At 42.5% G+C, this 19,756-nt stretch overlaps 1 protein-coding gene across 1 annotated transcript in view; it reads right to left on the bottom strand.

Moving 5' to 3' along the window:
- Window positions 1-19,756, bottom strand: part of LOC146798065 (uncharacterized) — a 259,921-nt gene that overhangs the window by 118,831 nt on the left and 121,334 nt on the right. The window contains exon 2 of the mRNA XM_085625287.1: window positions 12,824-13,082. Coding sequence (XP_085481413.1) covers window positions 12,824-13,082 — 259 coding nt within the window. The remainder of the gene's footprint in view (window positions 1-12,823; window positions 13,083-19,756) is intronic.

The following is a 19,756-nucleotide window of genomic DNA, read 5'->3' as shown; positions in this document are numbered from 1 at the left end:
TGCCCCTGAACCCTCCTTCTTGCCCATCATAGCCATTGTGCTGCCACGAACCCTCCCACTTGCCATGCATGGTCTTCTGTGCTGCCATGGCCCCTCCAACCTTCCCTGTGTGGTCAGTTAGCTGCCCCTGACCCCCTCCCACCTTCCCTCCATGGTCTGTGTGTATGCCATCACAGTCTCACTGTTGCTCTTCATGGTGTGTCTTGCTTCTAGTGCCCATCCTGCCTGACCTCCATGGCTATCTTGCTGCTCCTGCCCTGCCCCCTTGCCCCCAGCCCTCTGTTTACATGTGCAGACCCCTACTCCCTCCCTCCTGGCTTGTCTGTTCCATTGTAATGCCCCTGATCCGTCCCTCCTGCCCTTTATGGTCTGTTATGCTGCAGCTTTCTCTCCTGTCTGTCCATTATGGTCAGCTAGCTACCATTGCCTCTTTCCCCTCTGTTCTCTGTTGTCCATGTGCATGGTCCTGTCCCCTCCCTCTTGCTTTCTATGGATTGTTGTGCTGCACTCCCGTCCCGCATGCGCTGTGTGGTGTATTGTGCTGCTGCAAACCCTGATGCCTGCCCTGTAGGGTCAGTTTGGTGCACCTCAGCTATGGGACAACAGCTGGTGGCCTTCAACATTAGGCACCCCCCCGGATCCGACTACAACTGCCAAGAATCTAGGGGTATCATTGGACACCGCTATAAGCATGAAAACCCACGTATCCATAATATGTGGTAAAGGCTTTGCATTATTGAAAATGCTGAGGAGAGTCTTTTCATGGATACCATTGGACTGCAGAAAGATCCTGGTCCAATCCTTACTTATGAGTAGGTTGGACTACGGAAACTCTCTGTTTGTTGGAATGAGTGACTATCTTTTCACTAAGCTACAGACCGTACAAAATGCCGCAGCCAAAGCAATATGTAACAAAAGAAAATTCGACTCAGCCAAGAGCTGCATGAGGGACCTACATTGGCTGCCGATTAGACAAAGAGCTATTTTTAAGCTACTTTGTATAACATATAAAATACTACATAATACAGGCCCGTGCATTCTAAAAAACAAAGTCACACCCTATATCCCATCCAGAAACCTACGCTCCCAAACTACTGCCAGAGCCAGAACCACACGTGTTAAAACCACAAAGATGGGAGGGCGAGCCTTCTCCCACCTGGCGGCTAACAGCTGGAACAATCTGCCAGTGATCCTCAGATTAATAACTAATTATCTATCCTTTAGGAAGCAGCTAAAAACGTTTCTCTTTCCCAAACCCGACTAAAACTTAATCATCTTGCACTCTCCCCTCACGATCAACGCACTTTATTCTGCAACTATAGCGCCGTGATATCCCATCTGGGATGATTGTTTGTGCTTTATAAGCACCCCATAACATTAACATTAACATTAACACCTCTCCATGTCCCTCCTGTCCTCTGTTATCCGAGTCCATGTCCCTATCCCATTTCCTTCCATGATCCAATGTACCATACTTGCGAACATTTTGAACTTGGTAAGAGGGAGATTTTGAAAAAAAACTGGGGTATTGATTTTCCCCTTTGAGTTACATTGAAAAAGAGGAGATTGTAGACAGGAGACAGATCAAATAAAGCCCATTTGAGCTTAAAAACATTGGACGTTTCCTGGCTGAATCGGGTCTGTTGGCATGTATGGTTGTACTACCATTGCCTCTTCCTTCTGCCCACAATGGTCTATTACATTGCCACAGCCTCTCTTGCAAGTCCTGTATTGTTGGTTTGTTGCCCTTGCCCCCCTTTCTACTGCCCTCCATAGTCTGTTGTGCTTCCACGCCCCTTCCTGCCTGCTCAGTGTGGTTAAATTGTTGCCTTTGCACCCTCCTACCTGCCTTCAATTTTCAGAGTCCGTGCCCCTGGCCTCTGCCTCTCAACAGTATCCTAATGAACAACTAGATTGCTAACATTCTATATTTATTACAAACGTGTTGAACGCCTGACATCATCTTGATGTAATCAAAACTGTAATACCTAGAGCATTTCCTTTAGAAATTACATATATGAGAGGGTCTTATTGGCATCAAAATTATGGTTAGTGCTCTAAAAGACTAAAATAAGGACATATTTTCTGAGTTTTCAAATAGCGACAAAGCACTTTTAAATTATTTGTTATCTTTATGTTTTTTTATCCAGTTTACCACTTGATTAAATGTTGCACTTAGGGGAGAGGATGTGGTGTTACTTCCAGAACAGCAGACTTTGCAACTGGGGAACCAGGTTGAAGTTTCTGCTTCAGCTCGACATTCTGTGATTCTGGTCAAATCACTTAGTCTCCCCATGTCTACAACCAAAATGAATTTGTTCTTGTGTGATGTAACCAATGTTCATGTAAAGCACTCCAATACCTGACAAGTCTGCACTATATAACACTGCAAAAACACAAAATACTAAGTGTTTTGCACACTTCTGTCATTGGGCTATATTTGGGCTACATCTGGGTGATTTTGGGCTACATTTGGGCTCTTTTGTCTCCGGTGGCCATCTTGGGAGATTTATTTGTTATGAAGTTTCCTAATTTCCTCATGTACTGCAGTCTCCTCAGTAGGAAATGCTTTCAGTTTTTTACTTTGATTCCATCATGAAGGTATTCAGATATGTCACACATTTGCCATAAATTCTGAATATTAGCACTCTAGTTGCTCATTAGATCACTGTAGTAAAACTACTGTTCACCATGGAAGTCTGCTCCTGGTATTAAAAGTGCATGTTTCAGTCTGCATGTCAGAATATTTTAATGAAATAGAAGAGGATTTGAGAAGTCACTCAAAATGTGCCCTCATTTTCTTTCTTCAGCATTAATCATAATTTCTATGGCAAAATGAACCCCCTCATTGTGTTCCTTTTTAAATTAAATGTTTTAAGTGTTACCAGTTTATTCCAATCAAGATGGATTCAGGTGTGCCATACTTCTGTCATAATGAAGACAGTAAGCGCTCTAGTTGTTCTTAAGAACATTCTGGGACATTCTGTCATTGGGCTATACTTGGGCTACATCTGGGTGATATTTGGGCTACATTTGGGCTCTTTTGTCTCTGGTGGCCATCTTGGGAGACTTATTTGTTATGAAGTTTCCTAATTTCCTCATTTACTGCAGTCTCCTCAGTAGGAAATACTTTCAGTTTTTTACTTTGATTCCATCAAAAAGGCATTCAGATGTGTCACACATTTGCCATAAATTCAGAATGTTAGCACTCTTTTTGCTCATTAGATCACTGTAGTAAAGCTACTGCTCACCAGGGAAAACTGCTGCTGGTATTGAAAGTGCATGTTTCAGTCTGCATGTCAGAATTTTTTAATGAAATAGAAGTGGATTTGAGAAGTCACTCAAAATGTGCCCTAATTTTTCTTTCTGCAGCACTAATCATACTTTTTATGGAAAAATGAACCCCCTCATTTTGTTCCTTTTTAAATTAAATGTTTTAAGAGTACCACTTTAATCCAAGCAAGATGGCTTCAGGTGTGCCATACGTTTATCATAAGTAGGACTGTTAGCGCTCTAGTAGTTCTTTGGAACACTCTGGGAAGCTGCAGTAGAACACAAAGGAATCAGCTGACAGTCTGTGCCCTTGTTGGATGTACATGTTTTACTGACAATGTCAGACTTCATTCTCACATGACTAAGAAAGATAATGTGAATTTGCAGAAAATATGCTCTCTGTTTAGCTTATAGATCACCTTCCAAACCTTTGTGGCAAAAGCATGAGAAAATATTTTTCTCTCAATCATGATATCCCAGCAGAAGGCTTTTTCACATGGTGTTAAAACCTTCTATTAACTGCAATGCTTTTCAATAAGGTGCTATCATGTATATTGGTCCCAAGATGGCTGCCAACACTTCTTGGATGAAGTGCTGACAGCCAATCAGATCTCAGGATGAGATGTGTGGTTAGGCTCCGCCCACATATATATATGCTTTTAAATGCTATTTTCTCAGGAAATCCTGAACAGATTTACACCAGACCTGCAAAAGGCACTTCCTTGACCTTATGGCTACCTCTCTGCCAAATTTCAAGTAATTCTGTTCAGCCGTTCGGGCTGTAGCTGTGTCTAAAGGTCCTATGGAAAAATGCATGGGGAAAACGCGTTTTGGGACCCCCCATTTTTCTCGGCCCCTGCTTGACGAATCACCCCGAGACTTTCAGGGTAGGAGCTGAACGGAGCGCCCCATTCGTTTTGAAAATTTCGCGAGGATTCGTCAACCGGCGCCAAAGTTATTCAAAATAGAATTTTGAGATTTCCTATGGAAACTAGGTTGTAACTATAACTATCTACTGGCGCCTGGATTTGTATGTGTTTGGAATTCAGGATTGGTTCAATATATATATATATATATATATATATATATATTCAGTGAAAAAACCATAGGTTTCACACACGTTATAGTTAGGAATTAGCATTTAAAAAACCTTAGAAATTCAGTGAAAAAAACCATAGGTTTCACACATGTTATAGTTAACTGGACATTTTACTCGTAAAAAACCATTGAAATTGCCCCGTTATAGTTAGTTCAGCTAACTATAACTCGCGCGCCCGCAATGCACTGCTGATGACGTCACATATTACATCACTCATGACATGGTCAGTGACATCACTCATGACATCACTGATGACATCTCAAATGACATCACTGATGACATCACTGATGACATCATCCAGTGAATGTGTGTTTTTCTGAAAATTAAATATGTTTTATATATGTATATCTCAAGGTCGATGGAAGAATAAATGGGTATATAAGTGTCTAAATGGATGAATTGTTTTTGAAAAATTGATTGTATTACTGACTGATTAAGTGTATCTTAGTGAATACATGGCTTAGTGAGTAATGTTTAAATATGTAAATATCTGTATCAGTCTCTCACTTTGTGTATAAGTGGCTGCATGGGTTGGTGTGTAGCTACATGAGTGTCTAAATAGGTTATTAGTTGGTTTTTTGAGTATCAGTATGAGTGTGAGTGTCTGGTTCGGTGAGAGGTATTACGTAGTGCATGGGTGCATGAATGAGTGACTCATTGTTTGTATGTGTTGAAGACAGCATGTGTGCAGGACTGTATGGGTGGATGAGTGTATGTATGGGTGTGTTAGTGAGTGAATGACTGTCTCAATAGTGTCTTTATGTGTAACTACATATGTTTTAAACTAGTATATGTGACTATTGGTGTATATATGTGAGTATATGTGAGAGTGAGAGATTGAAAGAGTTCCTGTATGAATAAGTATGTTTTTCTATAAGTGATTGTTTAAAAGACTAAGTATATGTAAGTTTCCGTAGAAGTAAGTGTGGTGGTGTGTGTATAACTGTATATGCAAGTAAATGTATGTTTGATTCTTTATTAGCATGACTAACTATGTGTGTGAGTACCTCTATGGATGAGTGGCATTGTGTAACAGGATGTATACGTGTATGAGTACATATGATGAGTGAGTACATGTATGAGTGACTGTATAGGACTGTTGGTGAATGAGTGGATGTGTATTTGGATCTTAGAATTACTGTATAGGTTGTTGTAACTGGTATTGGTATGTCCATTGTTTTTAAAATTTTAATTTCTATTTTTGATTGTGTGTATCAAAGGTTATATTAGGGGAAGAGGAGGTCTGCCACTCTATCACAAGGATGATGTCATCAGTGATGTCATCAGTGATGTCATTTGAGATGTCATCAGTGATGTCATGAGTGATGTCACTGACCATGTCATGAGTGATGTAATATGTGACGTCATCAGCAGTGCATTGCGGGCGCGCGAGTTATAGTTAGCTGAACTAACTATAACGGGGCAATTTCAATGGTTTTTTACGAGTAAAATGTCCAGTTAACTATAACATGTGTGAAACCTATGGTTTTTTTCACTGAATTTCTAAGGTTTTTTAAATGCTAATTCCTAACTATAACGTGTGTGAAACCTATGGTTTTTTCACTGAATTTCTAAGGTTTTTTAAATGCTAAGTCCTAACTATAACGTGTGTGAAACCCATGGTTTTTTCAGTGAATTTGCAAGGTTTTTTAAATGCTAATTTTGTTTTTTTCTTCTATTTTTTTAAACATATTTTTATTTTAATTTTCTATCCTTTTTTAAAGACTATGGTTAAATTTTTAAAATTCTATAATATGTTTTTTTTAATATATTTTATAAAATAAACATGTAAAATTTATTAGCAATACATTTTTTCCTTTTTTTTAAATTTTTTTTTAGTACGCGTACCGTAAGCTTACGGTAAGCGTACGGTTTACGCAACGTCCGTAATTTATCTACGCTGTTTGCGTAGAGTTGCGCAATTTGCGTAGCCGCGCGTCCTCCACGTGGGACGCGTACGCGTGTACGCTACACGCGCACGTTACGCGGAAGTGTCGGGTAGTGACTGTTATGCGCATGCGCGCAAGCGCGTGTCTTTTTTACGCGCATGCGCACTTTTGCCGTAAGCGTACCGTAAGCGTACCGTAAGCGTACGGTAGGTCATGTGATCATGAAACACAACTTTTGATTGGTTGAAACTACTTTCAGTTCTAGAACTCTCCTACACCACACCCATTCCCCTCATTTCTGCTTGTGATCCCTTGGGAGAAGGAGCTGGTTTGTCTTTGGGATACGATGGCAGAACAGCAGAGCTCTTCTGAGAGTGAGGCTAGCACTAGCAGCACTGTCTTGAGGCAGAGATCGAGGAAACAAAAGCCCTCTTATGTATGGGATTATTTTACTTTTCCTGAAGTCCAGCAAAAGGTGAATGCACCCTTAGTAACTTGCAGGCTGTGTCAGCGTGAACTTTCTAGAGGTAATCCTGACAGGAAGTATTCCTTTGGGAATCACACCATGAAGAGACACCTCCAGGATGTACACAGAAGGACACATGGTCATCTTTTTGGAGGTAACTCTTCAGAAAGACAAGCAAGTACATCCACAGCAGCTCAGCCTGGACCATCATCTGCAGGGCTGACTCCTTCTTCTGCAGGTCAGGTGAGCCCTTCATCTGTGGGGGGAGCATCTCCTTCTGCTGGCCCTCTGGAAATTAACCCTCGTTTTCTGAGGGTTGATATTCGATGTGCCTCTTGTCATGATCTAATTTGTCATAGGGAGACCAGTGTTTCCCTAGTGAACAACAAAATAGATCAGCACACTTGTCACAGAGACTAATTTTTCCATGCTTTCTTTCCTCTGTCCCTGCATGAACACAACGGTTCTTTTAAGAGCCAACCTTATCTTTCATCTTTTTTTTACATATGTTTTTAAAAACTTTTTTTTTTTTTTTTTACCGTACGCGTACGGTGTGCGTACTTTTTTTTAATTTTTTTAAAAAAACACTAAAAATCAATTATCACATTACAAGGTCCTTGAGAGACTACAATTATTATTATTGACTTACCATACTCACTCAAAAAAATATTTATTCATTTGTTTTTTTAAAAAATAGTTTTAAAAATGGTTCTAGTTTTCGAAAATTTTCTATATCAATCTAAAAAAAAGAAAAAAGTATTAATATTTTTAAAACAATTTATAATACAGTACACATATTTACATTTTTTTCCCAAAAATATTTTTGCCTTATTTTTGCTGTTTTCAGAATATATTGCCTTAGTGACTGCTTGACTTTTCAAACCTAACAGCAAATCCATAGTACTGTTCTTTGGTAACACATTTTTTTGTACCAATACAAAACATGCTTCTATTAGTTTACACATACAGCCTAGTTTTTATTCTAGAATGGTATGAAACAGCCAATCAGTTCTTTTTGAAAAAAATATGTATGCCTCCATTTCCAAACTGTCTTTCTTTTCATATTGCCATTCTACTGAAAGACACCTTCAGAGTGCATCCAGATCTCCTTTGAAGATGTTCACAGTGTGGATTGTAGGGCACAGCTATGTCTTCTGGAGTGAAAAGTTTGCAGAGAAAACAGGTATGGTGAGAGACCTTGCTTTGCCAAATGTAGACATTAAATGGATTGGTCAGAGAGGGTTAAAGTGGCACCAATTGATGCCATTGGTGAAATCCTTCATGCAAATCCAACACCCTGACCTCATAATAGTGCACTGTGGTGGCAATGACCTAGGCACTTTGACTGGGGTAGGTCTGGAAATGCTTATGAAGGACACCTTTGCACAACTGTTTTCACTTTTCCCTAAAACTGCCTTTGTGTTTTCCAACATATGCCAAAGGCAAAAATGGAACTGGTCCAATCATTTCTGTCCGCAGATTGACAAAGCAAGAAAGCACGTCAACAAATCTGTTTCTGCTTTCCTCCGTGACTATGGTATGGGTGCCATTTACCACAACAACTTGCGTTTTGACATGCAAGACATTTATAGAGGAGATGGTGTGCACTTCAATGATAAAGGGAACAGTGTCTTCCTCTTGAACCTTAGACTCTGCATCGGTACTTACTTGTAGGTACCACTAAAAAATCATTTCATAAACACAACGGCTCTTTTTAGAGCCCCCTAATATCTAAACACTTAAATCTGAATTTCATTTATTTATTTTTTCTACCGTACGCTTACCGTAAGCTTACCGTACGCGTACCCCGTGATTTTTTAAAAAAATCAATAAATGTTTTCTTTGTACTTTACAGTCCTTCTTTGACCCCCTCACCAATGTAAGGGGGTCTGTAACTCTCCTCATTGCCCCCTTTTCTTGTTTTCACTCTTTTTTTTCTGAGTGAAACACACAAAATGGCGGCCGCCGCTTCCTGGTTTCGGCCGATTCGAATGTTTACTAAGATCTAACAGCCAATCAGAATCGCGCTCGCGCACGCCACCGTACGCTTACGGTAAGCGTACGGTAAGCGTACCGTAAGCGGGCTCAGATATATATATTGATTTAAAGGCTATTTTCTCAGAATCTACTGAACAGATTTACACCAAACCTACAAAAGGCACTTCCTTGACATAGGGACTACCTCTCTGCCAAATTTCTAGTAATTCTGTTCAGCCGTTCGGGCTGTAGCTCGTTCTAAAGGTCCTATGGGAAAATGCATGGGAAAAACACGTTTTGGGACCCCCCTTTTATCTCAGCCCCCGCTTGACGTATCCCCCCGAGACTTTCAGGGTAGGAGCGGAGCGTAGCGCCCCACCTATTTTGAGAAATTCGCGAGGATTCATCGACCGGCGCCAAAGTTATTCAAAATAGAATGTTGCGGATTTCCTATGGAAAAGGGGTCCTAACTATAACTACCTACTGGCGACCGCCAGTAGGTAATATATATATATATATATATATATATATATATATATATATATATATATATATATAAGCTCCAACTCCAACTCCAACTCCAATTTCTTCAGTCAAGAAACAGACACCGACACAGGGTCTAGATCAACGATTTGTTTCTGCTTTATTTCGTAACACTGTAATGCGTTTCGGCACTTTCTGCCTTGTTCACACATAATAGGGTTCTCACCCACTGGTACCACATGTGGCTTACTTCATACTTGGACCTAATATGCATGAGTGGGCTCAGCATGTTTGTAAGCGGAGCTCTTATAAATAATGGAGAGAGTGATAATGTTTTAAAATTACCTCACGTTTCTCTATTGACGGGTTATATTCTATAGGGTCTGGGGCAAGATTAAAGACATTAAGGCCATGTTTATATGTGCTGTAGGTGTGGGGTCTTGGAGGACTTGAGGTGCTTCACAGATGTTTTGGATATGCCAATTCCGGCACCCTTTTGGCATCATGGCCATGGCATGAAATGTGGTGACAGCTTCTGCTGTGACACTCAGGACTGTAGAGAGTGGTGTGCTATGGCAGGTACTGCCATGTTCCTGGAAGTGCTTAAGCATTATGTAACGGAACTAGCTGGTAAAACCCCAAGTGCTGCAGGTCTCCCTGATGAGGGGTCACAGAAAGCCCAGCGAGCCCCAAGCAGAGTGCCAGCTCACAACTTTCTGGTATGATAAAGGAACAGTATTACATTTTTGCAACTGAATAATGTATATAAGCATGGATCACAGGATCCTTGTGGGAAGCAGGGTTACCCAGAATTGAATGGGGTAGACTCTAGGATCAACTTTAATCCCTCAATGGACTTCCATTACCTGCTGCAAAGAAATCAGTGGCAGGCCCAATCTTCAAATAGGCTTGCAAAGCTGAGATCTATGTCCACACCCCAACCTGAATGAGGCCATCTGTACTCTCCCAAATGACTCAAGAAGGAGGAGGGTTGAACAGCAAGTCCCCATGGCTTCTCCAGTTGGGGGCCTCTTGGAAAAAAGATGCAACGTTGAAGGTAACATTGCTCCCATGTCAGCAGACACTGGGGACTGAATACTGAATAGAAACTATTTTCTTAAATGGCCAGGAAAGTATTGAAAAGAGACTTACCTTTGGGTTACTAAAATGCAGAGAAGATCCTCACTGCACCACAAGCGGGTTTCCTCCTATCTTCATTTTCTTGAGAAGTTCTGACCCAGCAGAATGGAGTAGAATTGTGGGATAATATACAGTGATTACCCTTACACTCCATATTTCCTATAAGGCTAGATTTAAAAAGTAGTATAATAAAATACTTTTCCTTTTGAGTAAAGATATAGACTGGATAGTCCAATATTAAATGTTATTGTGAGTACTGTTGACTTCTGCTTAAGCTCACATTCCCTCCTTAGTCAAGTGCTAAATAGATGTACTTTGGGGCATATTTACTAAAATGTCATGCAGTACACGGCAGCAAGTCACCTTGCTTCGCTGTGTGATACAGGAAAATGGCAGGAATCACTGCATTTAAAAGGAAACAATGCATTCCTGTCCTTGCCCCTGCACTTGTGCCATTTTGGCTGGCTAGCACTAATGCAAGTTCCATTGCACCATGGTGGAAGTGCGCCTGCGTTTCAGACAGGATTGTTTTTCTGCAGGAAGGGGCACCTTCATGCATAAAAACAATCCCGGGAGGCAAATTCCTCTGTCTGTATGTGCTGCAGAAAGCACATAGAAAGAAAGCACACATAGAAAGAAGAAGTAGCGAGGAGAATTAAAGATATTTCGCCTTATGTTTCCCCATGAAGGCGTACGATTTTAGCGCTATCCCAGGTTTACAAGTTCTTGTAAAATAGGGAATGCATCAAAATCCATGGGAGTTGTGTGTTAATACTGCAAAGCCCATAGAACGCTTACCCAGGATAGAGTAGCACAACTCAGTCATTTGCAATCTTACACCCCGGCCAGTACGCATTTAGAAACTTTATAGACACAATTAAACAATGTTTGACTCTAAACTTAATAAACTTAATAATAGGCAAGTAAACAATAGCTAAGCAAATACAACAGTACCTTGCACGTATAGATTTGAGTTTGGCGTTTGATTGTGTAAATTGTCCAAAGCTGTGGAAACTTCTACTTTCTAAGAGGATGGAGGAAGCACTTGTACACTTTATAGCATTTGTGCATGAGAATATGAAAGCTAGAATAAGATTTGGTCCAAATGATGAAGTCTCCAATGAAATAAAAGTCCACTGAGGTGTGCAACAAGGCTGTGTATTGGCATGTCAAATGTTTATATTGTATATGACTGAGCTTAGCTCTTTTTTTTATCTACTTTTACTTTGGATGTCCCAAAGGTAAATGGTGCCTTACTTCCCACACTGTTGTATGCGGATGACGCAGTGCTAATGGCTCGCACCCCAAAAGCAGCGTGTCTGCTGGTGCACTCATTTGTTCAATTTATGGCTGCTCTTGACCTACAAACTGAGAGGCTTATTTCCAAGCCCATTAAATTGTCGGTGCCACACTTTTATTGATGCAGCAGCAGCGCAATGGGCTTCCACATATTTACAAGCCCATGTAAAGTCCCTCTGCATGACTTATCATGGCCTTGTAAATATGGTTCCCTTTCACACATAACTCTGCGTGAAGGGGGAGTTCCATGGGTGTTGCTGTGGGTGTTCCTCCGCAACATCCTTGGAACTTGACACATTCCCAGTTTGTAAAACTGTGAATGCATCAGAATTCTAAGCCTCCCCAAGGGAGGTGTAAGGAGGCACAACAAGGAGAAATACTTTTATTTCTCCTAGTTTTTTCCTCTTTTTTCCTCTTTCTATGTGTGCTGTGTGCTGCATTCTGCAACACACATAGAAAGAGGAAAATGCCTTTAATGATTGTTTTTGTTCAGGAAGGTGTCCTACACACGTATGCCCTTGATACACAGGCTGCAATAAACCCTGGTAGTGGGAGAGTCTTTTTGTAGGTCCGAGGCCCTGGGACTGCAAAAACTGCCCTCCAATTGTTCCAGCCCACAAGGAATATGCCTAATGAGTTAAATAGCTAAACCGGCCATAATTGCCCCACAGGCTGCTCCGTGCATGAAGGATCTTGTACCTGGCCTCTATTTCCACCACAGCATCATCCTGGAATGGAGATACTGCACCTCCTGCAGGCTTGCCTTCTCTGTCAGTCTACAGCCAATCCCCACCCCCACCTGCGTACTATGGCACTATCAAGCCCCTACTCAAAATGAAGAAGGAAAAAGAAATGTAATTGCAGTGCATTGGATTAAGTTTGAATGGCCGCTGGCACACTGGCCTAGGCTTCAGGGTGCACTGGGAAGTTCGTGAATGTAAAAACAAGCCATGGGCAGTCATTGCCCCTTTCACCTCCATTTTAAATCCACCGCTGTTGATAGAGCATCAGGCAACTGTCCACATTCTGGCAATAGAAGGAAAGCTCAATAGTAGAATCATGTTTTTTCTCCAGCTCACAATCTAACTAACCGTGTAGACCAAAGACTCAAACGTAGATTTGTCACCTTATGTAAGGAGATATTTTTAAACCTTTGACCTAGTCACAACTCCAGTACCACATCAATTCCTTCTTTACCTGCATTCTTGTCTGGTGGAGGCTAGGAGCAAAAGGAACTTGCCGTCACTCAACATAAGAGCCAAGCAGTTGTCTCTCTGTGCCCCCATCGGCAGCTTGGGCATTTCATTGATTTCCTTTCCATCCAGGATGGCATTGCAGTTGGTGTTCAGAGAGATTTCCAGATCCGGTGGTGAGAGGGTGTCCCGACAAATCTGCAGGCTGCCCTCTACGGAGAGGTAGAGAAACTTTTCTTTCCATTGCTTAAAGACAAACCCTCCTGTAAGCAAATCAATACATTGTCTGAGAAGCATGTTTTCAAAAAGCAAGCTAACATAACCTGATTTCACAATTTGTTTTGTAATCCAGTTTTAGACCCTGATTAAAAGATGATTCATAAAAATTTATTCCCCACATAATCCTGTATGTACCAGGGTCAGAATTATGATTTGCGTGAACTTTATCATATCTAGAAATTATTGGGTGTGATATAGTGGAGAGGTGTGGCTCACTGGTTAGAGGCGGCAGACCCGTAAGGTGGAGAGGTGTGGCTCACTGGTTAGAGGCGGCAGACCCGTAAGCAGAGAATCGGCCAGGGACCAGGGTTCAATTCCCGACGCGGCAGGGTCGTGGACCAGGGTCAAAACAGACTCGATAATTCTCGCCTCGGTACCTACTCTAACCAGGAACACACTCGGCAACTCTGGGCATTAAGCTTGCCTCATCTCTACAACGGCCCCCCACAGACGCCGGGGATGCCTGGTTTCACCTTGGAGATACCCAGTAAGGGACCATCTCACAGGGAAAACCAGGACGGGTTTCCCAGCGGTCTTCAGCGCCAGGATACTCCGACAGGAGTGATAGTGCGCTTTACAAGTACACACACATAGTCTGCACCCTCCAGATAAACTGCAGCAGGTTGACCTACCGGAATTTTTATTCTTTCAATTCACAATTTATTTGAACCATAAATGTCTTAAAACACATACATATGCATTAAAACATATTTGGGCATATGAGTATTGATAACATCACAATTATATGCATACAACCTATTCATAAATTTAAATGTACAATTACTTACAAATTCCCACTTCATTCCTAATCACAGTAGCCTCTTTTATGAACTATTGCACTAAAAAACAAATAAACTGAGAATGTAAATGCAGAAGATGAAATAACAGGGCTACCAGTCCCCAAAGTCACCAAAACCAGTATAAAAAGTCCTTTCTTTGGTCAGTATAAAATTACAGAAAAAGAACATGTATAGCAGTTTGAATGGACACATTATCACATGGGCAGCAAAGAGTTGTTTCTAGAGCCTCCACAGTCAGAAAACGAAGCATACCAGCTAGCAGCATACCTACTCTTGAATGGTTCATATCTTAAGCAGCGGAGATCCAGTATAAACAAGTACAATCCAGTTAGAACACATTGAGGCATATTTACAAGGACATTGGGCCACAGGAATGTCAATTTTAATGACCTGCTCCATATTTACAAGATGGCGATAAGCCACTTAATGTGGCTGAACGTCACCTTTAAAAATGCCCCCCAAAACAGCAAATGGGCAGACAAGGGGTGTTACTGTGGGCATTCCACTGCAACACCCATTGTTTTTTGACACTGCCCCCTATTTACAAGGGTGGCATAAATATGAGGCAGTGCCAAAAAATAAGATCAGGGAAAACCTGGTCTTAAACTGGTGCAACAAGGAGAAATGATTAATTTCTCCTCGTTTTTGCTGTTATTATTTGTGCTGCATTCTGCAGCACACAAAGAAACTGAAAAATTGCCATTATTGATTGTTTATGTACAGGAAGGGATACCTTCCTACTCATGAACAATCATTGCCTGCAACGCAGGCACCCTTGCACTATGGTGCAATGGTCCCTGCGTTGGTGCTAGACAGCTACATTTAGCGTCAGAGCTAGGGGAAACGCATGGGTGCACAGTATTCTTGTAAATATGACGCATCCTTGCATTTTGCTGTCAGAGCGCTGCGTTAGCAATTTTGGCTTATATAGTATCTGTCTCTCTATATACTATACCAAAGTAAGGTATAGTGTGCACAGAGTCCAGGGGATCCCCAGAGGTATAGCAGGGGCTAAATTAGATGATCACTAACAAGCTCTCTTTGTGGTAGTGTGGTTGAGCAATTAGGCTTATCAGGAGGATGTGTTAAGCATTTATTGTATTCACTCAATCAAGGACTGATTACACACAATCAGAGACAGAATCCAGACCAATTAGGTAAGTATAAAAAGGTATACTTATGTTTTATTTCTAGAACCAAGCTGGACTTTGTACAGGTAAGTAGAATATGCTTTGAAATGCAAAAATGTACAAGGAAATGCAGCTGTGGACCCAATTTCAACTGTTACAGGTTTGTATTTGCTTTTAAAACAGTTTAAAATAAATTACTTTGGAATACGTTTGGATTACATTGACTGCTCAGGGTGATATGCCTAGAAATCACACTGTGGATCCTACAAAACAAAGGTAAGTAAGACACTTTGTGGTTAAAAGCACAGTTACTTTTCTTTCATACAAAGCACAGGTCAACAGACATTTTTGGGAACACAAACTTGTAACATTGGTTCCTATGAGGAAAAGAAGGTTATTGGTTTGCAGGTAACTAAACGATCTGAAAGAACAGTTTTTGGGGGTTAGAACCAAAGTTCTCCAATGTTCAGTTTGGTACTCAGATTACATCAGCGGCACTGGGACAGCCGTGTGCAGAGTGCAGGGGCCCAATGTTAGCAAATGGGGCTATGGGGCTCTTCGGTTGGGGCCTGCTCACGGGCAGGCCACTCGGTCTTGGAAGCCAAGCTCGTATGGTTAAGGTCAGGGCACAGGGAGTCCCAGGTTGGCACCAAGTCCACACCACCAGCGGTGCTGCGGAGGCCGGGTGCATGGTGCTTATGAAGGGTCGGGAGCCCAATGCAATCCTATGGAGGTTGCCAGATTGGGATTTTGGCTGCAGGCTCAGTCCAGGAAGTCTTCCGGGAGGAACCAACAACTGGGCAGGTAAGTTGGAAGGCTTGAGAAGCAGAAGCACCTCAGGTCCTCTTCTCCAGGGTGCAGGGTGGCCAGATGCAGGAGTGCCTTTTGAGGTTGGATTTCACCTTACCTGGCCACTCGCGGTTGGGGGGATCTCCGTGCAGAGGCTGCAGGCGACATCGGGTATTCCTGGCGGGGTCAACCCACAGTGGACTCGGACTCTGGAGCACTGTGGGACCTTGCTGGGACCAGTGGACCACTTGGACTCGGGCTCTAGGCAACGGGTGCAGTGGTGGTTCCAGGCGTCGAGTTTCTTTATCCTCGTTGGATTCAGAGTCTTTCTTTGCAGTTTCTTTTAAACAGAGCTGCTGTTCGCTGGAGATCCAGTCTTTGTTGAAGGCAGTCAGTCCTTCCAGGGGTTCTGGAGGTCGCTGGCTGTAGGACAAGTCAACTTTTGGCACAGGATCTCTGGAAACTACAGATGGGCCGGTAGGGCTGGGGTCAAGTCAGTTCTTCTCTACAGTCTCCTCTGCTGTGTGACTTCTTCCATCCTTCTTCTTCGTAGGTTGCAGGAGTCTGAGGAGGCAAGGTTTAGGGTCACCCCTAAATACTAAATTTAGGGGTGTTACAGAGGTGTGCAGGTTGAGACCAATGGGGTGAGTACACCACCTATTAGCCCACCCTCCAGTGGGAGGAGGTCATTAGCCTCTCCCTAATTGGCTGGGTCCTCTCAAATTCAAGATGGAGGGGACTGAGATGTGTGCTACACCTCGCCTCCCCCACCTGAGGGGTTGGCAAAAGTAGGCACACCTCTTCTCCTAAGTTGGTTTTCCCACCGATTCTCCCACCCAAAGTGGGGGTCAGAACCGGTGGGAGCCAGTTGCTGGGGGCAGCAAAAGGCAGGGACAGCTTACAAAGATGGAAGGCCTTTGAAGCTTCCCCTTCATGGACCCAACCCATTCTGAGGAGGAGGCATGACACCTCTGCCCTGGATGGTCTTTTTTTCTGGACCCAGAGAGCAGAGGCCCTCTACCCAGGGGTCCAGAAACCTGTCTGGTGGGGGAAAATGGCAGACAGCCATTTAGGAACCACACCAGGGCTGGTCATTTTTCAGGGTGCATCTCTCAGATGCCATCTGAGTGGATTTTACACTAAATCCCACACTGGCATCAGTGTGGATTTATTGTGCTGAGACGTTTGCTACCAAACCTCCTAGATTTCAGTAATGCCATTATGGAGCTGTGGAGTTTGTCATGACCAACTCCCACACCATATACTCGCTATGGCTGTACTACACTTACAGTGTCTAAGTATGGACTTAGACACTGTAGGGGTACAGTGCTCAGGGGACTGTCTCCACACCTGTGGGCTAGTTAGGTGACTTACCTAGGCCCCAGGCAGTGGGTTGCAGGCATGGCACACATGAATGTGTGTCATGGCCACGCTTCACTTTTCTCTGCACCAAAACAAGCAACCTACAATGGCAGTGTGTGGGTGTTAAGGTGCAGAGTCTCTAAGGGTGGCACTGTGGTAAATAAAATATTACGCTGTCAGACTTTTAAAATATAAATAAGATCATGCATAAAGCAAGAGGCTGAGTCTGTGGTATCAGGTTCATAAAGGGATTTATTCCATTAACTCGAGTCAAAGGGAGAATATTTCCATCACCAAAATTGGATCTGGAAAGGGGCTCAAAAGTATTCTCAATATTCTCAAAACATTATTCACAGAGTACAGTATATATACATTTCTCAATTGTACGTAAGCAAAAGAGCAAGAGAGAATGAGATAAGAGCATGTGGGCGTGTAAGTAGGCGTGAAGGTGGGCGTCCATGTGGGCGTCCACTTGATGATAATGGGTAATTTGTCATGTGTGGGTGGATACCTGGAGAATCCTGCAATGTCAGCAGAAATATTTGGCAGAGATGCGTGCGCAGTCGCATGACGTGTGACTGACGTGGGGCTAGAGGGAGAAAGGGACTTGACATTTAGCTCTACATGTGGAGACAAAAGTCTGGGGTTATGTCAACCTAATCCCAAATCATATCTAACATCCTATGTTTAAAGAACTGTGTTATCCAAAAAGAAAGGTCTCTCGAACAAAATCTATTCTATACTGACTGTGAGTGCGTGTACAAGCGTCTAAGTGTCTACACTAAATGCGAGGGGGTAGGAATATTCCATGGTAACAGGGCTATGAATTACTTGCATAAAGACAGAGAAGCCGGGCCTTTTGCTCGGTAGCTGGAAGAATGTTTACTTAAACTACTAGACAGGAATGCATTGGGCAGGGAGCGGAGCAGATAATTTCCGAAGGTGAAATACAGTTCTTGGCAGGCAGCAAGCTGATGTCGGGCATCGTGAGCCGCGCAGAGGATGAGACAAAGTTCATGGTCACAGATGCAGGCTCAGACTGGAGCTTTCAGAGGCAGAAGGCAAGAAGAGTTTGATGACAGAATCAGGGCCTACTTGCCTGGACTGTAAAATGGCATAAGTGAACCATATAAAGCCGGTGGCCTTTCATACTTAGGAATGGAATATCCGGCCTATTCATGGCGGATCTGACAGAGGACATGTTGACGGTGGACGCACATGTGTTTGCGTCTTCATAACTGGAACTGGAGGGAACATACATGTACTTGTGATTTATACATGAAACCGTTGGGGTCCAAGATAGGGGACATAACTGATCATAAAAATCCATATTTCCACATTCCCTCCTTGTCCCCTACTTGCCCGTCAAGAGATATCAATCTTCATCAATCCATTGATCTGTTCATATAACATCATTTGTTCTTCTTTCTTCTTCCGTGACGAATGAAATCTTGGTGGTGGAATACACGATGTGGCACACAGACCACAGATCGCTGGTCCACATTGTAGACATAGACAGCAACTAAATAGTATGAGAAGGCCAATACCTAGGAAAGATAGGACCTTCCATCCAAAGGTAGATAATACACTCCAAAACCAATCGGACCAAGTCCAGGTGCCTGGATTCTGGTGTATCTGGCTTACAATCTTATGAAGGCGAGTTATGGCTTTATATACAGATGGCGAATTTTCTGGTATGAAAAATGCAACAGCTTGATTTGATGACCCTACAAGCTCCGCCCCTATCGGCCAGGATAACGTCAAGGACAAGACTATTTTGAAGCACAACAATCCGCATAGCAGACTGCTCTTCTGTTAAATTGCCTAAGGCGGAAATAATTTCGTTCACTACTGCTTCAAGGGTTCTGGTTAATCTACGTATCAGCTTACTATTGGTAACTGTACCTATATAGGGAAAGAAACCTTTATTGAAATCTGTGTATTTTTCCCATGCTGTTTCAGTGTAATCGACAATTGGGAGATCTCTCTGCTGTCTATTGTGTACTAAATGAGTATTTCTATGATAATCAGGAGGAGCTAGGAAAACAGGTGGTAGGAGGAATGCTATGTAACAGGTACCATCCCAATCTAGAGGTAGGCGTATATATGCGGTCTGGCCACATATAAAGTAGGAATGACGAGAAGCTCTAAATGTAGACTTGCCTTGATCACTGAATTTTATTACAGTGGTGCATTTACTATGGCCCATGTGTATGGAGCCATTCTTTCTTATACATAATTCCCCTTTTACTGGGAATACGGACATGGCGGGCAAGATTGGTGTAGCTTCAGATTCAACGTTCAGGATCATGAGGTTAAGTGTAAAATTACCTAATCCATATACTTCATTTCTTAGATCAGTTCCTGTTCTTTTGGGAAGTCCCTCCTTGTTAGGGTAGCAGACTTTAAGCAAAAACTAAATTCAGGTTTCCCCATACCCAGTTGTCTTGATAAACTGCGGAATTCGAATCTAGGGAATTAATCAAACTAAACCATGCTCCACAGGAGCCATTGTGTGTGAACGGATAGAGAAAGAGGGGCAAAACTCCCTTATAGTTCTGATAGGGGGGGAGTCGG

The sequence above is a fragment of the Triturus cristatus genome, chromosome 9, assembly GCF_964204655.1.
Source record: "Triturus cristatus chromosome 9, aTriCri1.1, whole genome shotgun sequence".
NCBI classification, from domain to species: domain Eukaryota; kingdom Metazoa; phylum Chordata; class Amphibia; order Caudata; family Salamandridae; genus Triturus; species Triturus cristatus.
Note: the sequence above shows the minus strand (reverse complement) of the source record. Positions and strands in the feature narration are given on the sequence as shown.